Here is a 15,308-nt window from a genome sequence, read left to right on the forward strand (position 1 = left end):
ACAGGTCGTGAGTACTGAGGATTGCCCCTGGGGGTTCGCCTGAAGTTAGAGGGGACCACTCCGGAAGAGGTTCTGAGATCCAGTGTCAGCTAACTGTAAAGGGGGTACCTAGGTTGAGGACCCTGAAGTTGTAAAATGGGGCACCGGCAGTCTAGGCCCTGAATTGTACAGAGAGTGTCAGTAAAGCGACAGTTACACAGAGTTCTACTATATACTACCTCAAGCTGTACCTAGCGGGGGACAGTATTTAGTGACTTCCACAGCACAGCAGTGTCAGGAGTTCCACAGCTCTCAGTCTTGGATCTTCTAGACCAGTGGTTCTCAATTCCGGTCCTCGGGACCCACTAACAGGCCAGATTTTAAGTATTACCTTGGGGGATGCAGACTAGAATACTGCAATCACTGAGCAGCAAATTAGATCACCTGTGATGTAATTTAGTTATCTTGCAAACCTGGCCTGTTGGTGGGTCCCGAGGACCGGAGTTGGGAACCACTGTTCTAGACTATAAGTCGGGGATTCAACACTTCTACAGTTATACAGAGTGTTCTCAGAGTCAGTGAGCGTTGGCTGGCGCCGGCTGGTGTCAAGGAAGCGCCAACGGGCATTTTTTAGTAACAAAGTCCCACATGTAATTAGTTCAAGCCTCAAGGAGTATCCCACTCATTCCCTTCTCCCATTACCAAATTAAATAAAAACCCCAAACAAAGATGCCGGAGTTGTTGCTGCTTCAGTTATCACACCCAGGGCCACAGCTCACATGGGCTGGAGGGAGTACCGGTTCTAATGGCAGACCCACATCAGGCCACAGGCCTGGAAACCTTGCTACATCTATAACACCCTGCACTCACAGAATGTCCTCATTATTCCAGGTTTAATGACTCTGGATATAGAAACAGCGCCAGAGAGCAGATATTTGTATTCCAATATCGGTTAAGTTCGGCAACCATGTGAATATGCAGTGATAAAAAAATCTTTATTTAAAAACACATGGTAAAAAGTTCCAGTACAAAATACAAGCACTGATGCGTTTCAGTCTTACCAGGCTGGTAAGGGTAAAATGCATCAGTGCTTGTTTTTTGTACTAGAACTTTTCACCTTGCATTTTTAAAGTAAAGATTTTTCATCGCTGCATATTCACGTGGTTGCCGACTTTACTCTTAATTTGTTTTTCAATTTATTGGGCGTGTGGAAGCCTTAGTTTGGCACGGTGGTTGCATTTACCTCTTTAGGTCTGGATAACTGGGCAGTAGCACCTTGTCTTTCTATAGAACAGATGCTGTTTCAGTCAGAGCTGTTTTTTTTTTTTTTTGTTTTTCTTAAAGGCTACTAGGTGGCCTGATTAGAATATAACATAAAATAGTAATCGATTTTCCAACAGCAGTGATTCAGCAAGGATGCTGGCTGCATTGTCTCAGTTCCATTCATGCACCAGAAAACACAGCTACATTTCTTTATATCTGTATAATAAAATCACAAACATTAAGTGTTGGTTCACACTAGGGCGACACGACTTCGGGCGAGTTATGCTGTCGTCCGTGCACCGCGACTTCGGCGTGGCTTGCAACGACTTCACATAATGGAAGTCAATGCAAGTCGCTCCGATGTCGCCCCAAAGTAGTGCAGGAACCTTTTTCTAATGCCTCGTACACACGCATCGATTATTGGCCGGGAATTTTCGGCCAACGTCCGATCGGCCGATTTTCGGCTTGTTAGTATGATGCTTTCGACAACCGACTCTGACTTTTCGGCCGAATAAAATTTTTGTTGGCCGTCAACACAACGGCCGATTTTCCTTCAGTCAGTACAGATTTCGCAGACAAAAATCTGATTAGCAAGACTGGGCATGCTCAGAGAAGAAAAAACACACGGAAAGTAAACCAGCACATGACATCACTTCTAAAGTAGATTTTTGTTGGCCGAGAAAATTCGTGAACAAAACACAACTCTGGACAAAAGTCGGCCGATAATCGTTGCGTGTGTACGAGGCTTTAGTCGGAGCGACTTGAGTCGCTCCTATTAGAACGGTTCCAATTGCACAGCACGGTCCGCTACTTGTCAGGGGACCAAGTCACCTGACAAGTCGGAACAGTGTGAACCGGCACTTAGAAAAAGAGTACAACAAATGTGACAATGCCTTCAGCTAAACATTACAAGAACTCAAAGTCCCCGTTCACACTGGGGCGACCTGTGAGGCGACCTGGTCGCCTCACAGGTCGCCGTAGGTCGCCTTCCATAGAGAAGCTGAGGACCCATTCTAATAGGAGCGACACAAGTCGCTCCGACTTAGAAAAAGGGTCCGGAGCTTCTTTGGGGCGACCCGGAGCGACCGTCATAGACTTCAATGTTATGAAGTCCGTGCCGGCCGCTCCGAGGTCGCGGCGCGCTGCTCGCACCACGACCTCGGAGGTCGCCCCGGGAAGTCGGATCGCCCCAGTGTGAACGGGGCAAAATGAGAGAAAGCAAAAAACAAAAACATCTAGGCACAAAACAAAAACCATCTCTGTAAGAAGGCAGGATTGGAAGCAGGAATCCATACTAACCACATACTAGTTTTAGGGCAGTGACGCTCTAAATAATTTCAGTTTTTATGGCTTCAGAACTAGTAAATTGTCAGTATTTTTAACATAGGTATATTTCCACAGATTACCAACACCAAGCTGTATGTTGGCACCAAGTGATACCCTGCCTCTGACCATTAACTGGTTAACTGACAGTAAACTGTAATGTCTTTGAAGGCTCTCTGTTCTCACCTTCATATTACACTTTGACTGTGAAAATTGCCAATCTTTCAGAGGGACCTACATCAAACGCAGCTGCAGGTTACCAGGAATTCACAATCTGTTTATGTTTTTCTTTCATTTTTTTTTCTTCTAGGTTGCAGAATTACAGGAGACACCTAAAGAAGGAATCAAAAGATCACCCTCCTTGTTTCCATGTTCTATCTTCTCCCTCATTATCTCTGTGTATAAAAAGATCACAAAGCAGAATCTTTTTCAAGTGTGGATTAACGGGACAGCCAAGAAGCTCCTGGATAAGGACCATGTCTGGGGATTTCATCTGTAGACTGGGTGGGATTCGATAAAGAGGTAGAAAAAAAAAGTAAAATCTAGTCTTCCATCCATGCGAATCCTTTTACTTATGTACAGTATTTCTTTTTTTTTTTATCTCTTCTTGGATGACCTGTTGATTTATAGAAATCTGAATGCGTTGATCAAAATCAGTGAATTGGAGCGCTTATTTTTGAACAGTTCTTGTCCCTGACAAGTTATGAACATCAATAAACAAGATATGTTCTTTAACAGGGCATCACTGCATTCCATGACTATCCCTTGGGGCTTCCACTTTGACCATTGTGAGGCTTCCTTAAGAGATTCATATGGGGTCTCGTTCCACTTTGATCCTGCTTCATGTTGGGATAGTAGATACTCTGGACATTTTTCATGTTTGCCCTTCCAAAGCCACATTGGGCTATGCAATTATTCATTGGAACCAGCTTTTATCCGTAAGCGGAATGAAAGGGAGAGACAACGTGTGAGATGTGTTAATGAGGGCTACACCCGACTCAGACAGCATCTTCCCCAAGACTTGGCTGAGAAGCGATTGAGCAAGGTGGAAACTCTACGAGCTGCTATTGGATACATCAAGCGTCTACAGGCATTACTGGATCTGGAGTCCTTGAGGTCTCCATTAGAAGAAGCCCAATCTGATCTACACCTAAGGGGTCATACAATGAAAGAGAGAGGACCCTTTGGATCTTATCTCGGCCACCCAGACTCTCCACAAAAAGAAGGTCTAGTAACACACCAAAATGCCCTCAAAACTCCAACCAGAAGTGACCATTCACAGAGGAAACCAGAGTTCATTTGAGATATTATCTCTTTGTAGGCCCAACTTGAAATGCATTTTCAGTTACAGAAATTGACTAACTTCTATGCTTGCTAAAGCCCCGTACACACGTACCGATTGTCGGCCGAACGATCGGCCGTCTTTTGTCCAGTGCTGTCGTGTTGGTTGAAATGTGCTCAAGACTGCACACGAATTTTGTCGGCCAACAACAACCAACTTCAGAAGTGATGTCATGTGATGGTTAACTTTCCGTGTGTTTTTTCTTCTCTGAGCATGCCCAGTCTTGCTCATCTGGCTTTTGTCGGCCGAAATCTGTACTGACTGACGAACAATCGGCCGTTCTGGTGTTGGCCAACAAAAATTTTATAGCATGCACACCAGATTTTGTTCGGCCGAAAAGTCGCAGTCAGTTGTCGGAAGCATCATACTAACAAGCCGACAATCGGCCGATCGCACGTTGGCCGAATATTTACGGCCGACAATCGGTACGTGTGTACGGGCCTTTAGTCACATTTTCAAAGGAAGTATGTAAACTCGGTATCATGTTGTATGCTGATGTCAAACCAGTTTATGTGTCAATTAAATCTTGGAATATGTTTAGTTTTGACTTATTTTTCCTTAATGCATGGCATTTTGGTTGTTTCTGTTGGGTCATTAAATGAATGAAGCCCATTGGTTGCATAAAAACTGTTTTATTTAGCATCAGTAAGACAGCAACATATTCCTAATCAAATGTAAAGACTAAACTCCAGGCAAACTGTTAAATACATCGGGGGGAGGGTGTTTAGTTCCGCTTTAAAGTTCATCTCTAGAATACCCCCTCCCATACCCCGTGCTCCATCCTAGAGATCCCTAACTTTTTAAATACTTTTTACATCCCTTTTTCAGATTCCTTCAGGCCGTTTTGTGATGTCAGGGATCACATAACGATCTCAGATGGGGGCGGCCCTTAGTGATGCAGGGAGAAGCACAGACATCAGTGCTGCTCGCTTCATTATTCCCCTCTTCAAGAAGTGAGTCCATGATGCCTTTATTTACATAAAGCAGGGCTTTTTTTCTTAGAGAATAGGTGCAGGGACTTCCCTCCTCCCTTCTGATAACGCCCCCCCCCCCCCCCCCGTCTCTACCCCAACCCACCTCCGAGCACCGTTCCTTGATTCCACCCCCTACCCACCTCCCAGTACTGCACCAAGTATCATTTTGGGGTGCGAAATAATTTGTATGGAATTTGTACTTGTCTAGTAACAAGAAAAGCAGCAACAATAAATCCCCCAAGCAAACAATAAATCCCTCACACAACAATAGACACCCCCAGCAACAATGGACCTCGCCCCAACAACAATAGGTCCCCCTAAGCAACAATAGATTCACCCCCAGCAACAATAGTTCCCCTACACAACAATATACTCCACACACACACACACACACACGCACACACAGCAACAATGGACCACCCACAACAAAAGACTCCACACACACACACAGCAACAATGGACTACCCACAACAAAATATCACCCCCGGCAAAAAAAGATTCCTCTAGCAACATTATACCCCACTGCAGCAACAATAGATCTCAAAGCAGCCATCATCAATAGACCCTCCAGCAGCCAGCATCGATAGACCTCTTCCTCAATAGAAGATCCATATATCCTCCACCAGCAACAATAGACCCTCGCACAAAAACAGATCCCCGTCAGTGACAAGAGATCCCCCAGAAACCAGCATTGATAGACCCTCCAGCACACCCCAGCACCCCTTGCTATTACATACATTCAGTGCTGGAGGTGCCGGAACTGCGTTCCTCCACGTTCCTGCTGAAAAAAAGCCCTGACATAAAGTCCTCAAATTTGCTGCATGTATCTACCCTAACAAAGAACGTACTGAGAGAAGGAGAGAGACGATGGATGATGTTATTGGTGGAGGTGAGAAGTAACCAATTCTGTATTTCTTCACCTCCAACAGAAAAAAGTCAGGTCACCAGGTTAGCACTGTCGTCTGGCATGCAAATCTCAGGACTGGAGGGACAGTGTTATTCCCATAGAAATTGTATTTTTTTTTTTTCTAATCTGCCCAGGAAAATAATAGCCAAATTTAGATTAGCTGGTACACACAAAACAGACACCACAACTTGAGATAAATTGCATTTCCCATTTGCAAAAATCTCCACCAGATGGTTATACAATTATGAAACAAAAAAGCCGTGAAACATCATGTAATGTAACTGTACAGCAGTCAACAGGACTATCAATTTTCGAAACCATCACATTTTAAATTTGATTTGCCATCAGGTCTGGAATACATTACACAACAACCTACAGTGCACAGCAGCCAAGTGCCTCTAAACTGCATGGGCAGTCATAGCTTTTTAAGCGACTGTCACTGAAAACGTCCCTGGGTTTTCAACACTGACCATCTGCGTAATGCAAATTCTTCTTATCTATTTATGAGATTCAGCTAGTCGCATATGTTCAGTTTTTTTGGTTTATGGTAAACTTGTTATATTTGGGGAAATTGTGTCCAGTGATATTGAAGCAAAACTCTAGGTTAATATAAACAGCACCCTTAAGCATATCAGAGCCCTGTCACTTAGGGTTCCTCTATGGCTTCCTGAGTCACTGGGGCAGCGATCGGATTTGATGCTGGCCACCCTTGTGACTCTAGTGGCCATCTTAGGTGTGGCAAAGTCTATATAGGACATGGCTTCTGGGTTAGGCACACTTTTTGGTACCCTGTCTGTTAGGCTGGCCATACATTATACAATTTTCTTGTACAATTTTCCTTTAGATTTACCAAAACCATGTAAAAGGAGGGCAAATCTAAACATTTTCAATTTGCATGCAGTCAGGCAGGCCCTTGCACTACATAGTTGATGGTAAATCTAAAGGAAATTGAATAAGAAAATGGTATAATGTATGGCCAGCTTTAGGGAGAGTACTAGCGGTAGGGAAAGGTTCCTGACAAGGAGGGAAAGTGTAAGGGCGCAACTCTTCCTGACTGGGCAAAAAGACGGCCAGGCCACATTCTGCCCTTCTCAACAGAACCCGCTCTGCTTACATTGCTGGAAACCATGAGTGCACTTGGTTGGGCAGTCTACCCACCGGGTTTACTTCCTCATTACTTCAATACAAGTTTTCTATTGCTGCTGACTGGGTCAATTGCTGCCCCTGCACCCCACCTACATATCTAAGGAGGAACATTGGTGCCACCCTAGCGCAGAAAGTGTGTTAGGACTCCCTCTCCTCTTCTCCATAACTTGGGGTGTGTTCTGTAATCCTCAAAATAGCTGAGCAGAAAGCACTAAAGTTATCAACTAACAAGAATTCTGATAGAATTGACAGGTATTTTTGCACTTATTGAACATATATAACACAACACTTGCAAAGGTATATTTAGCAGATCTGAAATCAGACTGGGAACGGGAGGGTCTTCACTGTAAGCCAATCAAATTGTCGGTTTGTCTCAAGTACAGGGGGGCTGACCAGGAAAAAACTAGAAAGAGTGATGATGATCATTCATAGTTTAGTGAGCAGGCCAATGACATCGTAAGTTGTGAAGCTGCAATAGTCAATAGTGGCTACCCTCCTGGCTGGTAAAGGTAGCAGATGTATATGAATCACAAGATTGGCTTGAACAAAACAGTACAACTGTACTGTTGTAAATATAGTAGAAAATTATGTAGGACGACTAGCATTTTTGGAAGAAGGTCAGCAACAGCAGCTTTGTATTTATCTCAGTAGTGTCTCACCATCTGTTTTCACGACCTGGTTATATGTCATGATCAAGTCAAGTACATTTTTACTAATTTTATGTTCTGTAAAGTGATTTAATCAGCATTTCTCAGTGTGCAGTTTCTGCTTTTTGCATTTACAGTGGCAAGAAAAAGTATCTGAAGCCCTTTAGAATTAACTGTTTTTGAGCAATGATTTGCCATAAACTGTGTTCTGATCCTCATCTAGGTCACAATAAGTAGACAGACACAACAATGGTGCTTAAGTTTTTAACACATAAATAATTCTAATTTGTTGTGTCTTTCATTGAACATACCCATTAAACATTCACAGTGCTGGAGAAAAAGGTAAGTGAACTCTCTTAGCTGTTCAAAACTCCTTTGGCAGCAATGACTTCAAGCAAGTGCTTTTGGTAGTTCTGGAGCAGACTTGCACAACATTCAGGAGGGATTTGTGATCATTCCCGTCGAGTGTGAATGGCTCTGTTGAGGATATTCCACATCATTTATTTGTGGGTAAGATCTGGGCTCCGACAGGGCCACTCCAAAAGGCGCATTTTCTTTTTCTGAAGCCAGTCTGTGGTGGATTTGCTTCGAAGCTTGGGGTCATTGTCTTGCTTCATCACCCAACTTCTACTAGGCTTCAGCTGGCAGACAGCCATCCTGACATTATCCTGTAGGATATTTTAGTACACTTTGGAATTCACTTTCCCCTCGATGATAACAAGCAAAGCAAGCCCAAAACATAATGTTCCATTCATCATAATTTACTGTTGGGATGATGTTTTGATGTTGGTAAGCTGTACCTTTTTTTGTGCCATACATAGTGCTGAGTGTTCTTTCCGAACAATCCAACTGTTGTTTCATCAATCCAGAAAACATTTTCCCAGCAGGGCTGCGGTTTGCCAGGGTGCCCTTTGGCAAACATCAATGTTTTTATTTTTTTTGAGAACAGCAGCTTTCACCATGGTGTTCTGCTATGGACACCCTGCCTGTTCAAAGACTTACATATAGTAGACTAAAGGCCCGTACACACGTACCGATCGTCGGCATACAAACGTCGGTGGACGAAGGATCTGCCGATTGTACGCGTGTTAGTATGGTGCCTCCGACAGATGTCTGCGCACAATCCACGGACAAAAGTCTTTCGTGCAAACATGAAAATATTTGTATGCCGACACCAGAACGGACGATTGTTCGCCTGTCAGTACACAATTCGGCCGACAGACCGCAGATTTGCAAGACTGGGCATGCTCAGAAAATAGAAAACACAGGGAAAGTTAACCATTACATGACATCACTTCTGCAGTCGGCGGACAAAATTCTTGTGCTGTCCTTGTGCTGTCTTTGCACTTTTCAGCAGACACCGACATCCCGGGGAGAAAAGAGGAACATTTGTAAGCCGACCATCGGTACGTGTGTACGGGGCTTCATGAACAGGGAAGTTTGCCAGTTCCAGTGAAGTCTTTAAGCCTTTAGCTGTTACGCTTGAGTTCTTCTTTACCTCACTGAGGATTCTGCATTGTGCCTTGGGAGTGATTTTTGCTGGGCATCCACTTCTAGGAAGAGTAGCCACAATACTAAACTGTCTCCATTTATAGAAATTTTTTTTAAAGCCCGCCATAGACCGTTTGAATCTTAGTCGGTTCAGCAGGACTCAAAACATGTATGGGCAGGCTGAGTGAACCCAAGTTGATCGAGTGATTGACTTGGCTACAGCTAGCATGATTGACTTGGGTACAGCTAGCATGTTGAATTTTTCATGCAATTATTTCCAGCTAGCAATGACCACTGCATGTTCTCTCAGCAGGGAGGGCTCCCCCCACTTAGAGAACACAATGGCTCTGCAGTCAGTGTTGATGGTGGAATCGAGCAATTTTCTTTCCCGCAACCCGTGGTTGCTTCATCTATGGCCAGCTTCACTGTCGATTGATGGATGCCCAAACACTTTGAGATTGCTTTGTATCCCTTTGCAGATCAACTACTGTTGATTGTATGTCTTCAAAGAGCTCTTTTTACGAGCCATGATACAGATCAGCTGATGTTTATTATGAACAGCAATCTTCACACCAATCACACAGGCGGACCGTTCAGATCCGCCTGTCTGTTTTTTTTGGTGGATCTGAACGGTCCCCTCATACATCCCTATGGGGCATTGGATTTCATGTCCGCTGACATCCGATCCGATCCGTCAAATCTGGACAGATGGAAACCCTATATTCCATCTGTCCAGCGGATCGGATGAGAACAGAACCGACGGTCCGTTCCCATCTGATTCCCCCATAGAGAGGTATGGGGAACTGACAGCTGTGTCTCCGCACACAGCGCGGAAAACAGCTGTCATCCTCCTGCTCAGCGGGGGAGCGGCGGATCGATTTCCTTTGCTGAGATAAACGGAGTCTATCCGATGGACGGATAGTGTTAAAGAGCCCTAAGGCTCCATTCACACTAGCAAACAAAACCAAAGAAATTCCCGGCTCAACTTACTGACCAGCCTTCTAATCAACTGAATTATCCTGTCTAACAGTATGCGCTAAAAACAAGGGGATTTAGTTTTCACACATTCACAAATACATGTGTAAGCTCCAAATATGTGCAAACGAAACCCCTGTTTTTAGAGCATACTGTTATACAGTACAACTCAGTTAGCAGGCTGGTCGGAAAGTTGAGCTGGGAATTTCTTTGGTTTTGTTTGCATGCGTTGCCCTATCATGTGCTCCTTGCCGCAAAGGCCAGTTATAGGTCAGGGCTGTGGCCATTTGTACTGCTGAAATATTGGTGCGAGGGGCCCACTGGACACCTTTGCTGCCAATGTGCAATGTACTGGGTGTCTAGTGTGCCCCCCCCTGTGCCTTTAAGGAGAGGTGGGCTTCCTCCAGGCTCACCTGCCCTCTGCCTATCCATTATAATGCATGTGCTTCTACTGTGGAGGCTTTCAAATTTTTGAATTAGGACTACAGATACTGGGGTGTCTTGACAGGGCTCTGTAACTTACACATGTATTTGCAAATATGTGAAAACTAAACCCCTGTTGTTAGCAGGCTGGTCGGTAAGTTGAGCCGGCAATTTCTTTGTTTTGCATATGTTGCCCTTCCATGCGCTCCCTGCTGCAAAGGCCAGGTAAAGGTGAGTGCAGTGACCACTTGTTTTGTTCCATTCACACTAGCATGACTTTAATTATGACAAGTCACAGCCATTCTTTTCAATGGCACCCATTCAGATTGGTGCGACTTAGTTGCAGCCATTTTGAAAAGGTGCCTGCACTGCTTTGGTGCGACTTGATATATTGAATGTAGAGTCAGATCAAAGTTGCTCCGAAAACCGCTTTATAGTTGCGCTGGAAATCGTGTGACTTTGGAGTAGTGCAGTGTGAATGGAGCCTTAAAAAGTTTGAGTGTTTTCTAATAATCAAAGTAGCTCTAAACCACCCTTCCAAACTCATTTCATTAATTTGATTCCAGATGTGCACACTACTGACCCCCAATTAGCTTTTGTTGAAGTAATGTATATATGGGTTCACTTGTTTTTTCCTCCAGCACTGTGAATGTTTAATGGGTGTGTTCAAAAGACACAAGAAAATAGAGTTGTGTGTGTTATCAGCTTAAGCACATTGAGGAGATTTACTAAAAGTGGTGCACTCAGAAACTGGGGCAGCTGTGCATGGAAGCCAATCAGCTTCTAACTTCAGCTTGTTTAATTAAGCTTTGGCAATAAACCCTGGTTTACACTGCTGCGACTTTGAGTGCGACTTCATTGCGGCTTGCATACGACTTCTTTAACCACTTTACCACCGGAGGATTTTCCTGCTTTATGTCCAGGCCACTTTTTGCAACTTGGCACTGCGCGACTTTAACTGACAATTGCGCGGTCATGCAATGCCGTACCCAAACTAAATTTATGTCCTTTTTTTCCCACAAACAGAGCTTTCTTTTGGTGGTATTTGATCACCTCTGCGCTTTTCATTTTTTGCGTTTACACAAGCGGGCGGATTTCCTCGGTTTGTCCCCGATGATCGGGGAAGACCGCCTCTCCTCCCCTGGCCCGACTCCCGCTGTGTCCAAATACAGCGGGAGCGAGCCTCCGGCGGCGTGCGCGCACCGCCGAGAGGGGGCGGGATCCCGCGACGTAAGTCTAAGTCGCTGGACCCCGGAGAGCCACTTTGCCGCAGTAGGCTCAATGTGAGCAGTCGGCAAGTGGTTAATAGAAGTCAATGCAAGTCGGGTTGAAGTCGCACCAAAAGAAGTGAAGGAGCCTTTTTCTAAGTCGGAGCGATTGGAGTCGCACTGATTAGACTGGTTCTATTGCCGTTAATGGGGTATGACTTGCCATGCGACTTTGAAATCTCAGGTCGCATGACAAGTCGCGGCAGTCTGAACCAGGAAGAAAACCTGGAAGTTGGTTGGTTTCTATGTAGAGCTGCACCAGATTTTTCACTCTCCAGTTTTAATAAATAAACTCCATTGTGTTTTGTCTATTGTGACTTCAGTTAAATCCAAGGGTTTTGATTGTCGCTATATACATGGTCTTTGAATTTAAACAGAGCTTGCAAGGATCTGCAGATTTGCTTGGGACTAGTGAAGCATGGCACATGTGAAGATTCGTTTGACATGTTCAATGTTTGAAAAACATGTTGTCTAGGAAAAAGTTGTAAATGTCAAAGTCAAGGAATTGACTGGGTTAAAGATTTCCATTTCCATTGTACACACCCAGCACTCTGAACAGGAAGAGTCAGATGATGTGACAGTGACAGCACTGCTTTCTGCAACAACCTTTGCTGAACTCGGAAGAACACTGCAACAATGGATACTCTAACTGACTTCACTGAAAATCTCAGAATTATTACGGAGAACCTGACTTCAGCAAAAGAGCAAGCTGAGACAAGAGTTCGGGATCTACAGGAACACAAACGAAAAGTTCAATTTAAAGCAGCTGGAGAAGCAAAGAGAGTGACGGCCCTGTTTAGAGACATCAAGAGTAAGTTGGATGACCTAGAGAAGAAGGCTTTAAAGGAGATCGCCAGGCAGAAAGAGCAACTTGAGCGCTCAGTCTCTGATCTGCTGCAGCAGCTGGAAATTAAGAAGGATGATCTGTCCAAGAAGATAAGCGATATTGAGGAACTGTGTAACATGAATGATCCATCAATAGCCTTGCAGGAGTGGAAGGTTGATGAAACCCTGGGAGATGGTGGCCAGCTTGGTGACCTAGATGAGGGTCAGATCACTGTGACTTTACACCGAGGTCTATCAGACATCATGACTGCTGCAAAGAGACAACTGTATGCTTCAGAGTTGACATTGGACATCAGAACTGCCGCTCAGGATGTCGCCATGCTGGGTGACCTGAAAACTGCGCTGACTGCAGAAATAGATCAACATCGACCAGAAACACCAGAGAGATTTAAGAGATCCCAAGTTCTAAGTGAAAACACCTTTTCATCAGGTAGACATTATTGGGAACTGGAACTCAGCCCCTGTGGAGTGTGGTACATAGGGGTGTCCTATGCCAGTATGGATAAGGAAGGGCTCAAGTCTTGTCTTGGTAATAATGACAAGTCGTGGTGCATATGCTTGTTTTATAAAGATTACACAGCTATTCACAATTCACAAACATCCGAGCTACTTGTGGAGTCATCATCTCTGAAATTATTAGGAATTTATTTAGACTATGGGGCCGGGCAGCTGTCATTTTATGAGCTAGGTGACCCAATCAGACACCTGCACACCTTCACCACCACCTTCTCAGAGCCTCTTCATGCTGCGTTTGCTCTTTGTCGTAATTCTTGGGTAAAAATCAGAAATTAGGATAAATTAAATATACTGTACAGTCAAGAGAATGTGGACGCCCCTCCAAATTATCGAGTTCTGGTGCACAAAGACAGATCTGAAGACACAATTTGACACACTTGTTGTGGAGAAACTTGAGTTGCATGGAGTTGTTTTGCAGTTTAATATTAAATTCAGACATTTCTTGACTGAAATACTTATTATTATACAGGATTTATATAGCGCCAACAGTATGCGCAGCGCTTCACTGCATGAGGGCAGACAGTAGTTATAATACAGGACGAATCAGAGGGCTCGTTAGAGCTTACAATCTAAAATGAACCAATTTTTAAAGCATTGTAGCCAGAGTGCTTGAAAACTGCAGTTTTCTCTATTTTGGCGCTCTCTTGATTGTGGTTAACAGAAGTTTTGTTGTGGCTTAAAGACTCTACTGACTGGGCTGCTTACCGTTGGGCTTGAGCTGGGCTTTTAAAACCCCAAAAAAATGTCATGTTTGATCCTGTTGACTTATATTTAAAAAAATAGTTTTCAGCACATCACGCCCACCCTTCAATACCAATGTCACATTATTCCTCCTTGTAGGCGGTGAGACTTGGTGGGTTATAGTTGGAGCACCCCAATGTCCATACATTCCAGCCCTATGCATCTCCCCTTACCTTATCCTCTGGTTTCCTATATCCACCCTCTTTCTTATGCAGTACCTTCACCTGTTTCCAGTGCTGTATTTTGGCCTAGGCAGCAAAAAAAGCTGCCCCCCCCTCCACATGACACTATTGGCCACTGGTTGCTAGAGCCGCCTCTCTAACCCCCTCTCTCTTTCTCATCCCCCTCTTTCCCTCTCTCATCCCCTCTCACCCCCCCCCCCTCTTGTGAGATTTCAGGGGTTCATGCTGGGACTTGTAGTCCTTCAATTTTGGAGGGAGTTACATCGGTTTAAAAAGGAATGGGCAAATTTACATAGGAGGGGGGGGGGGTGCTCCAACTATAACCCCAATTTTAGTCTTGCCTAGGGCAGCACAAAACCAAAATACACCACTGCCTGTTTCCACTTTCCTTTTCTTGTTATATCAATCTTTTTCCCTTTGTTTAAGAAGGACCATGCTCATTTATTACCCTAAACTCATGCTACAATTTGCACTTAGCTGGAAATTAAAATTTCCCCATAGGTGCAAATATGTTCAAATTGTTATAACTAGAACAAAATATCCCCCCCTCCCCCTTCATTTTGGTGAGTTATGTCAGATAATGCAGAATTGAACTCTAAGAACCACAAACTGAAAACACTATTCAATTCATTTTTAATATTCAAAGCAAACGCCATCCATGCCATGTCTCCATGCTTTATTTTATTGAGAAATCTCTTATAAAAAAAAAAACACGCCCCTAGTAATTCTAGTCGCAGCCATCTTGAGTAAGGGCAGATGATTCATGTAACATTTACTTCCTGGAGTTCATTTGCCCAGCATGCAAGCAAGAGGTGTACTTAGCTGCAAAAGCCCATCCTCCCCTTCTCCAGATGAAAGTAAAAACAAAATGCCCATGAAGACTCCTAGAATGTAGGACAGAATTTTGGCCTAGGCCAAGAACCAGAAATCAACAGAGGAAATGTTAAAAAAAAAAAAAAAAGTTTAAAAACAAGAAAGGTAATAGAAAATATGCCTTCCTATCTCTTTGCTAAGGCTGGCAGCATAAGAATTAAAAATACTGTATTTTATGGCGTATAAGACGCCAAAATCCCCCAAAAATGGGAGGTTGTCTTATACGCCGTGTATAATATCTGCAAGGTAACCTAAGTATTACCGGTAGATCATGTAATAGGGGGGTCGTCTTATACGCCGGACAATACGGTAGTTAAAGTTCCACTTTAATATTTCTTTACCTAGATCTTCATGGTATACAAATACTTCCTCCTGGGCATATTAACCCTTGTAAGTCTGATGTCTTTTCAAC

The 15,308-nt window shown here is 43.9% G+C and overlaps 1 protein-coding gene across 1 annotated transcript; it reads left to right on the forward strand.

The window, feature by feature from the left end:
* Window positions 1-12,335: 12,335 nt before the first annotated feature.
* LOC309552056 (stonustoxin subunit beta-like) lies at window positions 12,336-13,556 on the forward strand. Its single transcript, XM_082252813.1, has one exon. The coding sequence runs from the start codon at window positions 12,375-12,377 to the stop codon at window positions 13,374-13,376; it is 1,002 nt and encodes a 333-aa protein (XP_082108939.1). The 5' UTR covers window positions 12,336-12,374; the 3' UTR covers window positions 13,377-13,556.
* The last annotated feature ends 1,752 nt before the right edge of the window (window positions 13,557-15,308 follow it).

The sequence above is a fragment of the Pelophylax lessonae genome, assembly GCF_965119305.1.
Source record: "Pelophylax lessonae genome assembly, chromosome: 4".
In the NCBI taxonomy this organism is placed as follows: domain Eukaryota; kingdom Metazoa; phylum Chordata; class Amphibia; order Anura; family Ranidae; genus Pelophylax; species Pelophylax lessonae.